Below are 22,085 nucleotides of genomic sequence, written 5' to 3' on the forward strand. Positions count from 1 at the left end.
AAAGGTACTGTGGAGGGGAAAATTGATTCGGAGCGGCAAACAGATTTTGTCCTCGAATGATTGTTGTAAGAATGTAGAGACAGGCAATTGGTCATGCTTTCTAATCAACAGAGTTTCTGCATCCGTTTGAAAAGTGCTCACGCTGTTTTTGTGACTTCATGTGGATCAAGCACCACTAAACATCCATAACCTCTCATTCCCTGCTGTTTTCTGTTGAAGTGATAGTCCCATTCATCCACTATCAATTCATGTCATTTGCATAGGTACGTGGTCTGTTCTCTGATATTTGCTACTGAATTGATGGCAAGTTAGACTATTCCATCTTGGTTTCTGTCATGAATGCATTGGTTAAAAACACAGCTTCATGCACTGTAGTTGACAATTACATCATATAGTTGAAGTGGCTTTTGCACATCGGGAAAAGGTGAACACCCCTAATCTATGCTCTGGTGGGCCCTGTCAGTGAGCAGCGACTGGCACCTCCCTCTCTAGGTGGGAGCCAAGGACCATGCATTGTCATTCCACCTGAAAAAAAAAAAAAAAAAAAATAGTCACATCCACTAGTAAAGCATCGGTAGTTCATGTCATGCCATAATGTTTTCATTTCCTTTCCAGATTCGGTGACGGGTACACTGTGATTGTGCGAGTCGGTGGCTCTCCTCCTCTTCTCAAACCTGTTGAGGACTTTGTCCAGCAGAATTTCCCGGGCAGCGTCCTAAAAGAAAAACACCACAACACACTTCAGTATCAGCTTCCATATACGCGGGGGGCGCTGGCCAACATCTTCAGCCAGTTCACTACACATCAAAGCATGTTGCAGGTGGAAGACTACTCGGTATCACAGACCACTCTGGATCAGGTAGGAATGTATTATTATTGTTATTATTATTATTGAGAAAGTAGTGATGGGCTAGTGAGGGTTCATGATGCAGTATCCTCGCTCATAATATCGCACTCAAAATTTAGGGTTTTTCATAAAGCCTCATCAGCCCATCACTAGGAAGGAGTTGCTTAATGATTTTGTGTCAACAATGCTACTTTTTTCATATTATCTTTGTATTGCATGAATTTCCCTTTTAAAGAAGGACTTGCTGACATCATGAGGTTTATTGTGATCACAGGATGGAATGTCTTAAGTTCTGTACGGACTGGCAAGACAACAAAATGATATCTGTGATACTAGACCAAAACAGACAGTAGATCGAAACTCGTGTGCCTCTCTCTCATGTTTTTGAGGGCTGCACAATCGAGTGGCGCCGTTATGGGCATTTATAACATATCATGATCAGATGATCAAATGACAAATGTACTCAGATATTAATTTATTTTTTAATAAGCTTGCTATTTATGTTAATGCATAATGACTACTGACAGTATTACACAAGTTATTGTGATGCTGCAGAGACGCCTACCTGCTACAGCTACAGACCACAGATCAAACAAGCCACAATGGCGGTCATTTGACAACACTTCAGAAAATTGACCACCAAATTGCGATTCACAACATGTGCACCCTTGGAGTCAGCTGCCATGGTAAAACCCTCAACACCACGAACTTGATGAGACACCGCATCGAATTTCAGCGCTACCAAGAGGATAATAAAGCTAGCTGGAATGTACCACAGGCGAAACCAATGTTAAAGGAGATTATCATTTTAGATGAGCAGCCGTGTTCTGTTTTCAAAGACCGCAGCTAATAGCGCACCTAGACCCCAGATGATCATTCCCTGGACATGTAGTCAATGAAAAGAGGAGCGGCCTGTCAGGTCATAAGGCAACATTCCGGTAGTTATTGTTGGATTGACGTGTCCATGGTTCATTGAAAGGGGAAGAAAAGTTGACTTCATACTGTATTAACCACTTTACCTTTTCTATTGTTGATTCATATTTATTGTTTATACAGTGTTGTTCAGTATCAAAGTATGTGTAATTAATTTAAAAAATAGTGACTTTTGTGTGTGTTTTAATTGTGTGATATAATGAAAAGAAAAAACAATCTGTAAAAATCTGTATCAGCTTGGGACTTTCAAAAAGTCGGCAAACAGTATCAACCAAAAAAAAAAAAATAACAATAATAAGGTGCACACCTGGTATCATTCCATGATGGAATGGACCACATGTTTTGTTCTGGTGAAGATCTGGTGGCTTCATCAACAATTTCCCAAGCTGCATGAAGGCTCAAACACAGCACAGGCACAATCCAGTTTATACATTACTAGAGTATTATTAAATGGCCAATGTGTCGTGGTTGAGGTTTAACCGCGAAAAATGGCAACCAAATGTTGCAACACATTCCAGCATATCTCAGTGTGATGTTTCATCTTCCAATCGAGAGAAATGTATGTGGTAAGCTATGACACTCAAAGTGTTGCTGATGATTTAGTAATCACGTGTGATGTAATACAATATATTATAAGGAAACGTAAAGCATATTCATGACACGCATGACCCTCTGTACGCCAAGCGTTGTTTCTATCTACAAATCCAGCGTTTAGATATGACCCACTGGCATCCTGGACCAGATTCTAGAACAAGACGTAACTGTAGTTGTGTGGTCGCAGCAGGACGCCAAAACCCCTGACTGCATTCATCAATCAGCTTTGGAGCCATTCGACCTAACACAATCTGTGTGGTCCTAGATATTGATCAAAGGCCGAGTGAAAAGCCCCTTCTAAATGTGGGCAACTTTATTTTTCAATTGGCGTCCTACAGCTCTCTGATTTGTGAGATAAGCCGAGTTGTGGAGCCTCTTCAGCTGGTGTTTTTCCTGCTGACCCCGCAGACCTGATGCAGTCACGCTGCCAGAGGTGACTCCAAGTGTGTATGGACTTGAAAAGCTGCTATTAGCTCAACAGCAACTGCAAGGATGGGAGGATAGGGGTGACCCCCAAAGGATCTTAAGGAGCTTTGGTCCTCCACATGGGGTCACACTTACCTGTATCTTGAATGCTCTATTGAATACGATTGAGCATCGTGATGATGGTCTCAATTTTATTAGATGTACTTTTCAGATGCAGCATTTTTTAGGCTCAGGTTTCTCTGCTATTATCAATAATTACTGAAAAGTACACTTAATAAATCATACTTGTATGTTGAGGTCACAATATTAAAACTGCAATGGTAAGAGCGCGACACCGTAGGAGACCCAGTCACCTTTCAGCAAGTGATTTATAGAGAAGAGTCTTGACCAGCTATACTGGCTGACCTGCGCTGCAATTAATATTGATCCACAACACTCAGAGAGCCAGCTGAGGAGCAGCTGCTGCCCAACAACAGTGCACCTTTTGAAAATATTATGAATGGAACTTGAAATAAGACTGCTCTTTGCATCGCTGTGTAACAGTGTTGTTGCTGTTTGGAGGTCATGAGTGAGGTAGACTGTAGCATAGTGGTGTTTGCGGTGTCGATTTGAATTGTATTATGTATAGACAGACGCACCCCTGAAAAAACTGGCAAGGGTCCTGTGGTGAGGCCAGTGTCTAGCCATTGTTTGGTTAGCCTTCATTTATGTGTCAAATGGGAAGCAGGTAGGGTTGTGTTGGAAACACACACAACCTTTCTTTTCTTGTGGAAGGACAACCAACAGACTAGCAAGTAAAATCTAAAGTACAATATATTGCCAAAAGTTGTTTGTTGTTTTGCTCACCCATCCAAATGATCAGAACCATCGTGGTGACCACAGGTGCACCTTGGTGCGCAAATGCAGACGGTTTTTGCAAGCATCTGTGAAAGAATGGTCCGCTCTCAGGAGCCCTATGAATTCCAGTCTGGAACTGTCATTGGATGTCACCTGCGCTACAAATCCAGTCGTGACATTTCCTCATTCCTAAATATTCCACAACTGTCGGCTTTATTATATTATGTATATATATTGTATGGAAGAGTTTGGGAACAACAGAAACTCCACAAAGTGGTATGCCATATAAACGGACGAAGAGGGGTCAGCGGATGCTGAGGCGCATAGTGCAAAGAGGTTGCTGACTTTCTGCATAGTCAATTGCCACAGAGCTCCAACCTTCATGTTGCCTTCAGATTAACCCAAGTACAGTGCGCAGAGAGCTTCATGGGTTTCCACGGCCGATCCATCAGCATCCGAGCCATATATCCCCAAGTGCAATGCAAAGCACTGTATGCAGTGGTGTAATACACACAGACACAGGACTATAGAGCCGTGGAGACACGTTCTCTGGTGTGATGACTGACGCTTTTCACCGGTCCATCAGATCAGTGGGTTTGGAGGTTGCCAGGAGAACGGTTTGCATTGCGCCAGGTGTGAAATTTGGTGCTGGAGTAATTATGTGTGGGGTGTTTCTTCAGGAGTTGGGTTTGGACCCGTAGTTCCAGTGAAAGGAGCTTGGAATGCTTCAGGATACCAAAACATTTTCAACAATCCCATGCTCTCAACCTTGTGGGAACAGTTTGGTGTGGGCCCCTTCCTCTTGCAACATGACTTGGCACCAGTGCACAAAACTGGTGTGGATGAACTTGACTGGCTTGCACAGAGTCCTGACCTGTACCCGCTAGAACACCTTTGGGTTGAAATAGAGCGGAATCCGAGAGCCAGCCCTTCTCGACATCAGTTGGTGACCTCACCAATGTGCTTTTGGAAGAATGGTAAAAAATTCCAATAAACACACTCCTCAACCTTGTGGATGTTGCTGTTACCCTTTTTGGTCCCCGAAAACCAGTGGTTGCTGATTCTGTTGCTTGTTTCCTTTGGATGATCCTCATCTCATGCCTCCTCATGAGTTGTAGCATTCTGTTTACTCGATCTCTGTAATCATGAAACCATCTTTCACAATGTCAATCTCACACACACGTCACACTTCCTTTCCACCTACACTCCACTGTAGCATTAGTAGCATAAGCAAGTCAAGCATTATTGACCATATACGTCCATGCAATTAGTGCTGAATTATATTCTCACCAATCCCCCAAAATATATAAAACAAAACGAATTCAGCATATTCAAGGCTCATTTCTCACCAGAGGGTACTGTAACGCTCCATTTCCTCCTCTGGATGGATTGGGACCAAAGTAGAAAAAAATAAATAAAATGTTTTTTGTCTGTACTCACAGTTACTAATATAAGTAATATAGCAATCTTCTTGTGTTTCTTTTCTCTGCTTACCGTCAGCCTTTGTTCTGGACTTACCTGATGAGCATACAACTATAACTGACACCAACAATAAGCAAATACACAAGCTACACACTATCACACGGCATGCATAAACTGAGCAAAATGAAGTTAATGAAAAAAGTGTTATTGTTTATCCAAAGGATTGTCCACACGTCAGGGCCTGTCGAGAGTGTGAGGAAAGTGAGCTGTCACTTCAAGCGTGTCCGTCGCTGCAACTCTTTCAAGAAGACTGTAGATGGTAGAGAGTCAATGCCACTGTCCAGACGAGTGACTGTGGAATGATCCTGTTGAGAAAAGGAGAGACAATTGCAGAAACCTAGTCCTAATAGGGTTTGTAACCTTTTTACCTGCATTGTAGCCTGCAGCTGCTGCCTTTTCTGCAGGGTCAGCTGCTGCATTACCTGCAGCATCAATTTGCTTTTTGTCCTTTACACTTCAACACTGCCCCTGCTTTGGGAAGTTCCACTGCCACACTCCACAGTACCATCAGGTCCAGATGAGCCACTGGACTACCTGTTGCTCCAACACAGCTGCTCCCGGTCTCAGCGGACCAGAGACTTTCGCTCTCTCAAACAGCAACAGCCCGTGAACAACACTCGTCCTTCTTCCAGAGGAGTGGAAGACAGATCATCAGGTCAGGCTAGGTTAGTGGAAGCTGCAAGGTCACCTTTCAATACTGTGAAGACCGACTCTGCTTCTGGGGTCCACTGCAGCTTCACCATCAGATTCCTCATGGTGCACTCGTGGAACTTATGATTGAGAATACCCACATAGTCCAAGAAAGGAGAGCATCTCCCTGCCCGGTCTCCGGACTATCTGTCTTGGAATTGCCGAGCAATGCTTAACACTCAAAGAGCAACCTGCCAGCGAAATCACTCGTCCCAATTATGGCATCAATGTTGCTTTTTCCTGGAGACCTTGAAAGCAAAATACTAGCAGCAACATCTCCATAACCTGAAAACATAGTGAGATGGTCACAGGAATCATCCACGTACAAGTCCTTCAGCAGATCTCTCACACAGTTACTGAAGATGCCGGGCTCATCGTCGATCCCTGGGGCATCCTGGTGTACTGCGGCTTAGGACCTCAATAGGTAAATGCAAAGATGTAACGCACTTCCTCTGCAAGAGGTAGACAGAAAAATGCATTAGCCAAATCAATAACTGTAAACCATTCAAGGTCTGGACTGCGTTGACTGGGGGACACGGTGTGGTCGTGATCTATTGATTTGTCTGGGTCTTGTGTCGTCCGCTAGTTGATACCATCTGCCTTTTTGAGTGGCAAAATAGGTGTGTTGAAAGGAGAGGTTGAAAGCTCCAAACACCTGCATTCCACAGTCCCTCCAATGGAGCTGAGATACCCTTCTTTGCTTCGGGTTTGCAAGGATACTGAGGAACGCTCACGAATGAATCTTTGTGTACCACAAAAGTGATTGATTTGGCAGAAGCCTACATTCGCTGGTCCACTCGACCAGAGCTCCTTCAGGGGTCAGTTCAGCATAGATTTGGTGTTGTCATGGTCTGAAAGGTCCCTTATTTTTCTTTTTTTAATGTAAAAATACACTGGCTGTCCGCCATGTTGTAAATGCGCGTGACATCACCATGCACCATTCTGAAACGCACTCACTCACAAAGTACCAAAACAATCATTGCAGAGAAGGAGATCCTATCAGATCTCTCTCACTGGTTTTGAGAGTTTTGTGACATTTTTGGTTTGTGCTGGACATGGCTACATGTGGACATGTAGGACGTGACAATCATGCACTTCGACGACACGACAAATCTGCCGGCTCATATTGTGAGGCGTCATCCAGAGATCACAGATTCAGGAGCAGTCAGCCGCACACTACCATGCATCACTGACAGCGGAGCCTGTAAGTTTTGCCAAGAGGCTATAATAAGGTTCTCCAGTAAAAGCACTTTCCTCATAATTTAAGAGGCAGCATGTTTAACGGAAATATTTTTCATCATTATTATTTTAATGAAGAGGCATTTTTTTGTTGTTTTGTAACTTAGGTGGTATGTGATATTTCTATTATATAAGTTACGGGTGAAAGAGTGAAAAAGAAATATTGCACACTTAAAAAAAACTATTTTAGTATGTTGTGTAGCAAAGCCATGTAAAATATCTCATGTCATCGCGCCGCAGTAAGTCTGCTTAAATTGCTACAATTTAGCGACAACAGGTCTGGGTCTGGCTGTGTTCTCTGTTCTGTTGTGTTAGATGCTTAATGACGCAATCCGATTTTTATGTGGTTTTTATGTAAATGTTCCCTGCATGCTCACCTCACAGCTCCCTGCAGCAGGGGACGACATGTTCAACAAACGCTTTGGCCCAGCAGATGTGCAAAAGCAATCTTGACTGTTATTCTGAATGCCTGAAAGATTTGAGTTGCTGATAATGATATTTAAATTGGAAGTTGGCTGGGAGGACTGTAAATAAAAAATGTAATTCCAGATCTCTTTCATTTGCTCAGTCTTTAGTGATTACTGGGGGGAACAGGCAACGCAGCGATCACTTGTTCAGATTGGGGAAGTTCCTTTTGAAAGTATGTATCTGACAAGTCTCTCCACCAGCTCATTCTCAATGGAGTGTGGAGTGTGTATGGTTTGACTGGACGTGTGAAAGTTTTCGATGCTGTGGTTGACACACCATGATGGCAGAACTCTCTTCATCATTATTGCTGATGAGCACGGTGATGAGCTAAGCACCGTGGTGTCATCTGCAAACTTGGTCATGAGATTAGTGGGAGTCATGTGCGAAGCAAGTGTAGAGTAATGCTCTCAGCAGTCTTGGGAGGCCCTGACATTAATGTAAAGGGTGGAGGTGTGTTAGCCAATTCTGATATACTTTGAGCAATGTGTGAGGAAGTCCAAAACCCAGTTGCAGTCGGTGGAAACCGAGGATGTAATACCTGAAAAATGTTTTGCTGATTTCTCACCATCACTGCACCGTTTTTGCATGTGGTGCTGAAAGGGGCAGAAAAAATGAACTTTGAATTCTTAAAATGTCTGCGTTTGGAGGAGACTGTGCTTTCAGCAAAGCCAGCTACCATTGCTGTGACCAAGTAGATTACGGTGCCCAAGTCGTGATGAGCGAACTGTCACCATTTCCGTGGGTTTCTAGATTAGTTGGTAATGGTAATTCCCTGAAGAGCTCCTTCGGGTGCTTTCACTTTTCAAGGACAAGTTTGACATGGAGGAGGAGGAGTTAATTGGGTGATTCATTGCATTACTCTCGTCTGTTCTGCCTCAATAGGCTTCGGATAAACACCGACGGCACCTTGTGCCATGTAATTAACGTCCGATGTTAGGGAAACACTAATCAGATAGACTGTGTGACGATGGTCAGCTGGACGTTGAAGCTACACTTTGGGTCTTTTCATCTGTCCAAACTCTTGACTTCCTCGTACTTTGGGTGAAGTAGAGTACATTCTGGAGAGACTGTGTCTATTTGCTGTGGAAATTATATTTGTGTTTTGTCCCATAAAGCAGATACTGCAACAGCCTGGCAGAGTCAGGTGCTGTGCAAGTCGTGGGTGTCTATGCCACCGTCTTCATCCTCTTTCTCACTCTCACATCTTGAGAAGTTGTTGACCACTGTGACCCAACCCTTGTCTGATGGAAGGACATCGCGCACACCTTTCCCCGTTTAATCAGTACCCCACTGCTCTCGCTAGCTTGCCGTTTTCTTTTCCACAGTTAGATGAAGATAGATGGCATTTTACCTTATGATGATGTGATATTGCTTGTCCTTCTGGTGTCTGTCTCTACCGGTCCCTCTTTAGTGGGAGATTGGTAAAATATGGCCCTTGTCTTGGCACACATTGCAATGGAACCAATGAACACACTGGAAACAAAAATAAGTAATGAATTGGATGGTATGTTTTGCCCTCAAACCATACATTTCACATGGCACCAGAGACTACTTGGCAGGCTGCATGCATTCTGACTTTCTCCGAAAGTGTGAACACAAAACACTCACTGATATCTGACTAGAAAACCCTGTGAATGGTAGTTCTGTTGGCCTGGTGCTTTTGTGTCCTTGCACTCGCCATTGAAACTGCTGCAGTAATGTGGAGCTTGACAGTGTGCTCTCACTCAACAAACCTCAGTAAGCAAAATAGGACCAGTCCAAGGAAATCGTCACATTTTAAAGACCCATCTCCCTTATTTTTATGATGTCAACATCCACCAAAGGAAAAATGAGTGTTTCAATCGTCGTAATTTGCCTTTAAACTTGCCTAATTGTCATTCAGTGTCATTCACACGCCTGTGCTTTACAAAATGATTAACACTTCTGTGTGGTTTTCCATATTCTGGGAGAATATGCAGCAAATTATTTTCTTGCACATGCGCCGTTCTTGGTGCTCCTGTAAAGCATATACTTTAATGGCAACAATCACAATAAACTTTAACTACATATATATTCTTTTTTTTTTATTATTATTTTTATCCTTTTTTTCCCCTCCTGATTATAGGGGCTTTGTGTATATGTTCTGTTTAGGAACATTCTGAAGTTTCCCCCATGGATTTTTAAATGGGTGGCACATCTGTTGACCAGCTCCAGTTACCGTAACAACATACAATTGAATCACAGTGATAAATCAACCTTCATGAGACCATGGTGAAAAAGTGTGCGTTTACCAACTTTTTAACAATTTTCTCATTTATTCTCAGCAGAGTTGCCACTTCCTCTCATTTCTGTGTGTTTTACAGGCCCTTACAGGCTCCTGCCTCCTGCTGTTCGTTTGACCTCATAGCAATATGAACACTGACATACGTAGATAGGATATGTGAAGGACGATGAGTGTTTCACACCAACTTCTTATATAAATTGAATGACTGTTCCTGATCCATTCTCAGACCTGTGACAAACATTTGTTTCACGATGAGGAATTAGATCACATTGTATCTATCTAAACTGCTCAAAATGGTGACTTCATTTTTAGGGGAATTTCTTTCAATATAGTTATAGTCATTTTAAATGCGTTTAACTGCCAACACCAATTGAATTACCAATTTGTCAGACTCCGTTTTCATCTATAACATGCTGCTTCTCTGAGGAATATCTTCCATTACATCGTAAATGCACTGCACCCTTCACTCTTTATTTGTGTCCACAGCGACTGACATACTGTTAATGAAAAAGTGATGCACTTATCACTTTATATAATCCTCTAAAATATTGTTCCTTGCCTTCCTTGGATAAAAGCCTGCACTGATGTTTACAGCACAATGAAAATCATCTGCAGCTTTTACGAGCAAGGCAGGATTTATTTCTGCTGAGCACAAATAGACCTCGCTGAAGAACAGCATGATTGTTTAATTCTGAGTCTCAGCTGGTTGAAGCTTCAGGCTGGACTCAGCGTGCAAGACGAGATGCGACTCTGTCAGCAGGCTCATTGGCATTCCCACAGTGACCGTGCTGCTGTTTCTGTTTGTTTTCCAGGCCAGGGCTATGGTGAGAAAGCAAAACTCTAATATTTATCTGTTTCCTCTGCAGGTCTTTGTCAATTTTGCGCGGCACCAGAATGAGGAAGAGGAGCCACACGCTTACAACAATGTGGTGGATGTTTCAGATGAGAAACAGCATCAAGTGTTGGTCACAGAAGAGCATCTTTTATAAGAGACCTTCCATATGCATGGTGTTCCATGGCGATGATCTTTGCACTCTCAAGCTTTTTATAAAGATTTGTTGGCATGTTTACATTTTATCTGCAAACATCTCCATCACAGTGTGGCTTATTCCAAAGCCTCATTTATTTTTAACGGCACTTCTGTGTGGCACGAAACCATTCTGCTTCTATTTTCTCTTCTTAACAGAGGGTTTATGCTTTTCTTTTTCGATTGTTGCGTGAACAAATAAGCGCAACTTCACAGGAATTAAACCTTATTGATAATTACCGCCAAGTAAAAAGTTTGAAGAACAATCACTAGCTGAACTGGTTTCAAATCATTACACTCCAAAACAGTAGACTGTGTGAAATAAAATTCAGATCACTCATCTGATTTGTAATAGATTTAAGAAGTCGACGTGTGTGTGCGCATGTGCATTTTTTATTCAACTGTCAGGTCTTTCATCACAGTCATAGATAATGTGGCAGCGGATAACTGAGTGGTGATCACAGCAGGACATTTGCTAGAGGCTGTCAGACTAGCATGTGAACCGAGATGAAAAGAATTGTCAATTAAAACATCAAACAAAAATCTTTCAGGTACTTTTGTATGGCATTTTTGCAACAACTTAATGATCAACGCATGACAATCATTTTTAGCTATTGCAATGTGGTGTGTAATGTTTAGTTATTATAAGAATATTAACAAATACTGAAATAACATGGGCATGGTTTAGGAATTAACAGCGAGTCAACCTTCAGGATAGATTTCCTTTACCCCTCCTTCCACTCAACATTACATCACGCCTGCTGCATCTCCTGTGGGAGAAAGGTCACAGGCACGAGCTGGAACATCTGGTCGAGAAAGTTTTTGGCCGCCCACTGAAAAAGTACATATATTATCAGATTATTGCTAATGTCACTTCAGATTGAAAATATGTTTATCACTTTATCTGAGGACAAAGAACTAGATAGAACTTCAGCCGACAGTGAAACCACTTTCAGGGTCTACCAAACCAAACAGGACTGATGTTGTCTTGGAATTGTTAATGGAAATGAAAGCGTCTTCAGATAAATTGTGTTTCAAATTTTTACATGGTTTGCTCCAACCATGTCACAATGTTCACCTCAAAACAAACAAAGAAAGTGCTAGACGGCTTCCCATATCCCTCACAAACTGTGCTTTCATATGCAGTTGTTGGTTGCCCTCCTCAACTGATCACATTTCCTAGCTAATGAACGAGTCATAATCTTCCTGGCAAAACATTTCAAAATGTATAATTCTGTGCCAAAAGAAAGACACCGCAGTGTACCATGGGTACAACAGCATGTATTATTTTAAAGGACACTTAAATCTTTAAAGTTCTCGCCTAACAATACTGGGCCCGATAACAACTAAATATATTTGAAGAAGTGTGTGAGAAGAATATTCAAGGCAACATGTCGTCAGCTTCATATGGGACACTGTGAGACTCGACTTTATTTCCAGGAACTTCTTAATCTTTGAGGTCGAAAATATTCTTGGTCTCATCACTTTCGGTGACATTTCTCGCCCCAGATGCTGCCATGAAAACCTTGAACTACCTGACTACTTGCTGGAATTTCAACAAAATGAAGCATGGCGTTGCATCCACGGGGATCCTCTGGCTGATCAACTGTGCAGAGTCAATAGTAAATTTGTCTTTGTATCCCACCTTGCCCTCGATTCTCTTTGAAGAGCCTGAGATCATTAGTCTTCCGGCACTGAATATATCATCATATTCTTGGCTCTTGCTCTGGCTTCCTCCGACTCAGCCATTGAGTTCATTGTGTATATATTGGAATCAACAAGAGCCTTTTCTATTACATTCTCCCACTCCTGTTCTTTTTTCTTTCTTTCTTTTAGTGGGAAGCTCACTGCTGCAACATTTTTGTTTTGTTTTTTCCTCCTTTATCCGAGACCTGGGGTCTTTTTTTTACTATGAAAGACATATGCATGTCGTATTTGCAGGGGATCTGGGTCAAATGGGTAGTAACAGTGTAAAGACACTCCACATCCCCCTGAGTTCTGTTGATTTGACAAGTGTATTAATAGTATTTAAAGGCAATACCAAGATTTTCTCTGTGCATTTACAGCGGAAACACTGCTTTCCAACCGGCAACAAACGTTACTTTAGGTTTTGTGTGATATGTAGTCGTGAACTACAATGCTCATCGCAGGCTCTCACTCGATGGTCAGTCGAGTCCAGCAGGTGGGACAAGCTCTCCAGGGTCACTGTAAATGTTAAACAATGTCAGCTAATGTTTGCTATCATCTACCTTTGATAGTTTAGTACCTATTGCATCTGCCTTGACGCAGATTCCGCAGTGAGGTCATACATGCACTATTTGATTTGTAGTCCAAATAATTACATACATTCACAAGCAAATAACTCATAAATTATTTGATGAACATTGTCAAAACACATCTCCCAAAAAACTTCCATTAATTTTTTACAGATCTTAGGTCCCATGGACTGACCGGAAGATGCAGAGACTTAGGCTGCCTATCATCCTTTGATGAGCATGGTAACATGCTTTGCATCACAGAAGAGAAGTTCTCACTGATTCTTCAGTGCTGGATCAGCCACTCACAGTCTGCTGCGGAGGTGCATGATCGGGGTGTAGTGCACATCGCTCAGAGTGTTGGAGCAGCGAACCGTAAACCAGGGGTACAGGCAGTTATCTTCCAGAAGAAACCTGTCAGTAGTCCCCCTCTTGTGCAGCACATGCAATAACCGGTTTGTCCCGTATTATAGGATGTCCACATGGAGTTACTTCCAGGACCTCCGTTGAGCCATTTACACAGAAAAGCCAGTGACCAGTGTGTGCTCACTGCCAGCCTTGACCGCAAACCTTTTGGTGTCTGGGGGTCCTCAGCGAATTCCACCCGAATCCAGCCTTCAACCCCAAAGGTATTTCCACCTATTGATTGAGGAGATTCATATTGAGGCCCTTCCCGAAGCTGATCATGTTCAGCTGCATCCATCATGTCTTAGGCTTAGAGCATGGGCATGCTAACTGTGGCTATTGGTCAATAGGTTCTCCCGAGGGTTGTTCCTGTGGAGGAGATGATGCTGCTGCTGCCAAAGCCTACCTCCTCAATGCTGCCGTGCTGCCTTCGTCTCGTTTGCAGACTCTGTCCGAGCAGCCTGCAGTCAAATTGTTTTGCACCAGATAAGAACTTTGCCTGCCACCGCAAACATGCAGAAATTAAATGAAGTTTTTAATGCCGAAAGAAATAAAAAACATCATACGTAAGATCATACCCGGGCGAGTGTTGATGGCTATTAAAAATCAGTCATGTCAATATGCAACATGGGAGATGTGACATCTCCCCAGACCTCACTGCTGCTCCTTTTTAAAATGCTGATTAGTTATCGTTAAACGTACTTTCTTTGTGTTTGCAAAACTCAATAATCCCCTTTTCCCATTAGTTAACGCCGCGACTGGCTGTTGCTCCCACAATGTGAGTTTGATGTATTCATTAGATCTAATAAACGCACCGCGGGAAGCTAATTCAAAAGGCTGTGTCTTATGGAAATTAGAAACACCGATATTGAAATGCACAAGTCATTTAACAATACTTGCATGATGAATGATGATCCAACCCCTTCCTCGGGAACTTCAATATGAGAACTGAACAAGATAATGATACATACCTTAAACCAAATGAACTGTTTTTACATGAGCCTGTAGTCCTGAGAAATGTCCGAAAACACTGCATCACACAGTCAAACAAACGCCTAACCCTGACCACTCCCACAAACAATCTGCCAGAATCTGTTGACATAAACAACCTGTGTGTCCTGATGCAAAAGATGATTCACTCATCCTGAGCGAGAAGGGAAACTTCCCTCCTTGCACCCTCATCCAGTTCTGCTACCTACAGCATCAGTGTTGAAAATGGCTCATGAAAGAGTCATGACAGACTGCAACACCAGCAGCTAATGAAATTAAGGATACTGACTTGCATGTTTGTGAGATTTTTTTTTTTTTTTGATGAAAACTCTCCCCTTCTAATATAGATCAGATTTATGTAGACCTTCTTTTTATTTTGCCATAGATTGACATCCTCACTCCTGTATTGTGCATTTGGCATTCACCACCACTTGTCAGTTCTGATCTTTCTGCTACGATTTAGTGACACTATAACCTTATTTTTCTTCTTGACTTCAGACAGATGGGTGGCGTGGTCATTTTGTTCTCAGCAGTTACCTATTTTTACTCTAACATAACCTTGTGAGTCATTTTGACCCTGGCGGATGTAGATTCCCTGATTCCGGGGGGTGGGTGTTTGCAGTGACTCATTGTGAAACCCAGTCCTGCTTTTTCATCGTACATAAGGCAGAATAGCACCTGAAATGGCTCTGATGATCAGGTATGTCGCTCTTTTTGCTCATGCGGTTTTCAAGCAACAGCAGATGCCACCTATGTGCCTTGGCCTCATGCTGGGGAATGATGAAGGTTCCTGCTCACTGTGTGGGCCTCCAATCTCCTTTTATTGGGCTTCATTTAAGATCTCCTGCAGTGATGAAGACCGTCACACCACTGTGAAGTCACAGATAGTTCGCCCTGCTGTCGAGAAATTCCCTTTTACCCCCATTCTGACCTTTCTCACTGAAATTTCGTGAAATCTCAATAATTACAACAGTGTGAACAGAGACTCTGAGATTTATACAATGATGACGTCCCTCTGTCCGCCAGAACGGTTCTTTGAAAGAAATTGATCCTCCAAATTGTTCCTACTAAGACCAATTCCAGTTCCTCCAAAACCTTCCTGCATTGTGAAAGCCGCTTTGCAAACAGGAATCTTCTTCGCCTAGTTGTGTCTATATCTACACAGTGCACGTTACGTCTGCTATCACAACATTGCACTCGTGGAAATGTTTTTTTGTTTCAACTTCTTGCACAAAGATGTCCTGTTCTCCTGTCCATTTTAAGTGTGAGGAGTAAATGCAACTCCCTCATGCATCACACAAGACTGTATGGCAAAAGAAAAAGAATCTGTATGCAGAAGAGGGTTCAGGGGTTAAAGCCCAAGCCAGGAATAAAGACATTAATGCACCAGACACCACTGCCTGCAGGTGCATACTGATCAGCAAAGCCTGATGGAACGCAAGATGGTTCACCTCTTGCTTTGCACTGATGGAGCAGTTGGGCCGTGATGTGCTGAAGATCCACCTGGCCAGCCCTGCGCTCGCAAGTCTCCTCATGATAAATACTAACCCGCATTGTAGAGGTTTGTGGTAGCTTGAAAACAATTTTCTGCAGGCCATGCCGTGAATATTTGGTTTGTCTGTAAAGACCGCCCCCCTGCTACCACCCTCCTCAAATGAAATGCGAATTGACCTTCCTGTCATTGGAATACAAAACAGGGGACACAGAGTGAATCAGTGTAAAGGCAGAGCTTAGAAACTAACGGTATCAGCACACTGCACTCTTGGAGATAAGCACAGTCGGCGAAAAAAAGAGAGGAAGATACATATGTTTACCATCGCATTCATCGCATTCATCGCTGCATCAGGGAAAAAAATGTTGAGGACATAGGGGATTAGTCACCTTGAAAATGCTGCATATGCCCGACAAACTTTAATAATCCTTCTGAACCAGACTGTTATAAGCAGGATCTAACAATACAAAAAATGTGGCCTGTGTGCCGAGTTTCCAAATGAGATACAGTATTTTTGTAACATATATGTCACATATTGTTTTCGGACCAGCGCTGGAGATGGGAAGAATGTTGCTGGGGAGGATGAGGCCAACTATAGTTATTTGATGGACACAATATTTCAATTGACCAATCAGGTGATTGGTGGGATGTGCGAGTGGGAGATGGCCGGATGAAAGGCCAGGAAGACGAAAATACAAAGGAAATAGTTTGAGCTTTTGCCAAAGAGAGCCTCAATACCTTTGTGTGTTCACACGTGACGCGTCAACAATGAGCTCTTCAAATACTTACTTGTCCTAAGTGAAATTTTTGAAAAGTCAACCTTGGTCCGACAGAATCAACGTTGCAATTTTTCTCAGTGAAACACTGAAGTGAAACAGCAGATTTGAAAAAAAGAAAAAACAATGTGCAAAATATTTGCACAAAAAAATACACGTTTGATGTCCAATGACATATTATATTATATTATATTATATTATATTATATTATTATCAGCTTCATGGTGCTGTAACGCATGTTTGGTAAACTCATGTGGATAAAGGCTTTAGAGGATTTTTTTTTGCTAATGAATATAACCCAGTTTCCTCACAAGTTTGAGGAATGAGGTTCACTGTGTGCAGACATGATAAATGAAAGGATCTCACACCCAAACTTAAGAGGCAGCTTCAATTAATCTTTTCTGTTTCTGTCCACAGCAGCAGTGAAAGAACAATGCCTCATTTTTTTCACTTCAGAATTTTAAGTATAGCTGCAAAACCACAATCACAAATAAAGAAGCCCTAGTATATGTTGTATGTGAGCTAATAGTCAACAGTCTGGGGTGATCTTAACAAGTACTCAGTAATAATTTTGTCGCCTTTGTGCATCAGTTTGCGTTCATACTCCAAAACGGTACAAAGCATACCTAACGCCTGAAAGACGGAAAGGACTGAAAGGAAAAGCATGTGGTGATGCAAAGCATGTTACCACGAAAAAACATTTCAACGGGGACAACCACCATCAATCCTGGCTGCGGAGGGTGAAAGACACGATAAAGGAGAGGACCAACTCGCAGTTATTTCTCCAGAGGAAGTCCATTCGGATGCTGTTTATTGACCAATTCAAGCTTGAGCAGAAATGCTGCAGAGGCCAGTCATCAGCCACGGCTGATTTTTATTTCCTTTGTCATCGTTCTTGAAGTTTAGAATATGTTTTGCTTGTTTACATGATGGTATCAATGAAGCCATATCTACAGTATCTGTTGAGAGTAAATGTCAGTTCTTTCTTTGTTTTTCTTTGCCACTATTAAATTAAACATGAATGAGATTATTAATGGGGCCCTCTGGTGCTATTGTTTGTCATCGCGAATCAAATTACCAAAGCATTTAAAGGTGCTTAAACAAATCTGTTTGACGCATCTCTATAAAACGCATCTCTATAAGACGTTTGTTTGTTTCGCTACACAATGTAGGGAAACCGCAAAACCACATGATGTCACACTCCCAACTGAGTGCCTTGATTAAGCATGATACTCTATATCATGTCTGTGAAGCTGGTCGCTCTGAAATGTTGGCTGCTGACGGAGACCCCCACAGCTGCTGCCAAGTAGTCCACCAAGACTTGCATGCTCCTCTCCCTTACAGCCCAACGCGCACTTCTTTACCTTTTAAAGCCACAACGTGCAACATTTAGACATAAACAGATTATTTTCATTTCCTGAGATGACAGGTTTCATTTTGAACAGTCCAAAGTCCCGGAGTCAGACTGTCTGCTAAACGCTCCCTTGGAGTACATAACTTTCTCTGGGCGGTCCGCCCGAGGTGTGTTTTCTGTGAGTGACATCACTGCCCCAACTCCACCCCCACCGCAACACTTTACGGCAGACGGGCAGGGCGACTTCGGCAGCGAGATGAGTTCCTTGTTTAGATCATGGCAGAAGAATGGAATGACCGAGCAAGATCCCAGACAAGTGTCAATATAGGTGATGCATTTACAGCCTGGCAGTAACTGAGAGCTACAAAAGGTTTTTCATCTGATCCTAAAGTGGCGATGTTTCTACTCGACTTGTAAGTCAATTTTGTGTTCACTGCTGTCTCTGCCAAATCATTAAACAAATGTCTATATGCTTGTTGTTTGTATATAAGTGTAGTGTATATATGTTTGCACCGAGATGAACTGCTGTGCTAAAACGGGATAGATATACTTCGTGTATGGTGAAATAGTTTTCCAGCGAAACTGACTTGCTCACGTTCTAACACAGTTATGGATGTTCGTCTCCTGTTTGTCATATTGTTCACTTACAGTGAACATATAGCTGGCCAAACCGATTAGCCACAATGCTAATAAGGCCTGTAAGGCATTCTTTGTGCTTACCACGGGTCTTGGGTGTGTCATCAAATGCGGGGGACTTGTTTTTGAGATGATAACAAACGTGCAAGTGTCCGTTAGTCATTTTATTGCGTTTAATATATCCTGCAAAACGTTTTAGCTCTTTTAGCTCTAGTTCATTAGCCGCTACCTAAAGTCCACCAGCATTTATCAGACAGAAAAATAGTCGATTCACAAGTCGATTTGCAGTGTTTATGGTCCATCTGGTTCGGACAAGCGTAACATATTATTTCTCATGTTCTATCTGTAGCTGCTGCAGTTGAGTCCTCTGATCTGCAAACCTGCTCGGTTTTGCTGAGACGTGACCAGCGCCACATTTCATCATCCCTGGCGGTTGTTCTGGAACTGATTGAAGAAGAATAGTTTCTAACTCTGACATCTGTGTCCACAGTCAACTCGAAATGAACGTGTGAAGGGACATTTTGATGCTCATGTTCTGATCGCTGCTTGTTTGCTCCTAATTGAACCACATGTAATAAAGTGAGAAAGGGAAAAGGCTGCTCCTTCGTCTATATTATTCAACAGCGCTGTAAACAACGGTGGTGCATCGCCACAGCTTGAGATGAGAGCCGATGAGATGAACATGACATTTTTCAGCATGTTCACGGAAGAATCACATAAGAAACATCGCAACGACTGATGTCCGTTGCTCGCAGAACTCAAGTGTGCATTCCATGCATTCCAGTCGGACATGTAAGGGAGAGAAACCCTGATGACGCTGCATCTTACACATTTATTTCTCATCACTGACAGGTAGCGGTTTGTTGTCACATAATCAGTAAATGCTAAAACTTTCCCTTTGCTTCATTCTGAAACGCGCAGTCGAACTAAAGTTTGATCATCTGGGTCCGTCGGTCTTGTAGCTGACTCCGCCTCTGGCTGGATCCTGACTCTCCTCACTGGCGGCCTGCTGAACGATCGATGCTTCTAGAGTTGATTTGCAAGTATAAGCTGGACAGTGTTGTGTATATTGCCATCTGTGATTACACTTTTCACCGTTTGGTCTTTCCTCATAAACAAACATGGGATGGGAAGAAGACAAAGCTTTACAACAGCCTGCAATTACACTCATCTACCTGTGGTGCCGCCAAAAGGAAATATTCCCAAACTACGCACAGCTACTTTAAGACAAAAGTAAAACACTTTTAAAAAGTCGCAGTTTGTCAGTCATCAATCTGATAATCGTTTGAGGGCTACATGACAAGCTTCCTTGACATCAGTTCCAATTGTATAATCTGTAAACTAAAAACTGTGCACTAAAGGAATCTGCAAAGTGGGACGTTTCGGAAATGGATGATAACTGCCGGTTAATGTGTGTTAATCTCTGAAATTTGTCAGCATGTACTGATCCGTAAACCAGTCTTTTCCCGCAGTAAATGCTATTTATTAAGGTGATCTGCTCAGCTGGGGGCGAGCTAGTGTGGTGCTCTGGTCCAATAGACTGACAACCTATTTCCGACACTTCAATTACTTCATTTCACAGAAATGCAGCAGACTATAATTGATAACTAATTTTAATAGTAAGAACATAAAAACGAGGAAATGCTACTGATTGTGTCATCTATTGAGTTGATCCCTTGGTTCTTCGCAGATCATTAATGTTACCCGCCAGAGCACCCTGTGAGTGACTGCCCGGCAGGCTCGCGACTCATTCTCCCCATTTTTCAGAATGTAAGAGACGCCTGCGATGACATTTGAAAGCAAATGCAAAAACTCCATTATCTGAGCTGCACATGCTCCAATGCCATGTTTCCTCTGTCAGTGCAACCGCTGCGATCACGTTCAGATAGAGGTGACCAGAAGCTTGGCCTTGTCTTCTGAACAATCTGCTTCTAGGGTGGGCAAGCAGATGCTGACGGCTGTGGTTCATGGTCACATTCACAGCTGTGAGTGGGGGGGTGGGTGTGGTCATAATGAGGTCATTAATGTGGCTGGGCAACGCATGATTGACAGGCGATGCCCACAATGAGTTGCAGTTCCATCTTCATTTGAGACGATGTATGGGACGGTGTCTGGGCCTCCCAGGCAGAAGAGCACTAATGCATTTTCCATCATCATCACTGTCAACTCTTTAACTGACACGACCCAGTCATCCCAATGAGGCTCCTGATGGAATATGTTTGGATTTGAATGTAAATGTGGGAGATTCTTTCATGTCCCTTTCTAGAGGACTGTGACTGATGCCGTTTCAGACCTGTCTGTTTAGCTTGAAGTGCTGTCAGAGGTCTCAGTGATTATGTACGGCATTCATTGGCCTGAAAAAAATATTTGAAGGTTGACGTTAGAAACTGTGATTTGGTTAAACCGAAAAATTTGAAAAGTCAATTGTTTGACTTTTCAATTCCCAAAACTGAACACGCCATTTGCAGAGCTTTTGACATTTTACCCCTCCATAAATGGGGTCCTATAAGAAGTGAACCTGAACCTGTGGTGAAAATTGTTTTTGTAAACATGATGAATTATATTTCATATTATTATATTATTATATATTTATATTTCACATATCCACACAACCCTTTTTTTAATACAATTTAATCTTCTTATTACACTCTCATATTGGCAACTGCATTGCTAACTGCAATTGCTTTCAACTTGGTCCTGAGCTGATCACGGCTGAAAAAGCTATATTCAGGCTTCAGGCCTGAAGTAGTGAATTCAGGAGAGGTAATAAGGTATAAGGTAGCCTTGATTCTTCAATGGTGACACTTAAGTTTTCAAAACTTAAGTTGAATGTTCTTGTCACACATGCTTTTACTCCCTTGGTGCACATGACCACTTAAATAATAATGATGACAATGAAACAATGCTGAGTTATAATGCGACTGACGACACATCCTCACTCCCATGGCGTCATATGTTGACATTGGGAAAGTTGCCTTTTACGTCCTATAATGATGAAAAATGCAGCCATCAGCGTTACATGTTGACGGATTGTCAGTGTGACACACACACACACACACACACACACAAAAAGATCCACACCCTAGAGCTGTATAGAAGTAAAACTTTTTTTTTCTTTACCCCCACGCGTGATGCGCCATGCGGCACTGTGCAATGATGCATGCCACCCTGCTTGGAACACAACAGGAGAGAAACGTTTTTTTTCAGTCCATTGAAACATCTGTGTGTTACATTTTATGCTGAAGGCGGCCTTTTTATCAGTATGATACGCAAAAGTCCACTTTCCAAACCTCAGTACATTACCAGTGATTCTTAACCACAGGGTTAGGGTCCATGTTTGCGCAATGAGCGCCTCCTTGAGGGCCGCCAAA

The 22,085-nt window shown here is 42.4% G+C and overlaps 1 protein-coding gene across 3 annotated transcripts in view; it reads left to right on the top strand.

The window, feature by feature from the left end:
• Positions 1-10,864, top strand: part of LOC128755395 (phospholipid-transporting ATPase ABCA1-like) — a 152,686-nt gene extending 141,822 nt beyond the window's left edge. For all 3 annotated transcript variants that reach the window (XM_053858789.1, XM_053858790.1, XM_053858791.1), the window contains exons 48-49: positions 616-859; positions 10,646-10,864. In XM_053858789.1, coding sequence (XP_053714764.1) covers positions 616-859; positions 10,646-10,768 — 367 coding nt within the window. In that variant the 3' untranslated portion in view covers positions 10,769-10,864. The remainder of the gene's footprint in view (positions 1-615; positions 860-10,645) is intronic.
• Positions 10,865-22,085: the final 11,221 nt, after the last annotated feature.

The sequence above is a fragment of the Synchiropus splendidus genome, chromosome 3 (assembly GCF_027744825.2).
Source record: "Synchiropus splendidus isolate RoL2022-P1 chromosome 3, RoL_Sspl_1.0, whole genome shotgun sequence".
NCBI classification, from domain to species: Eukaryota; Metazoa; Chordata; class Actinopteri; order Syngnathiformes; family Callionymidae; genus Synchiropus; species Synchiropus splendidus.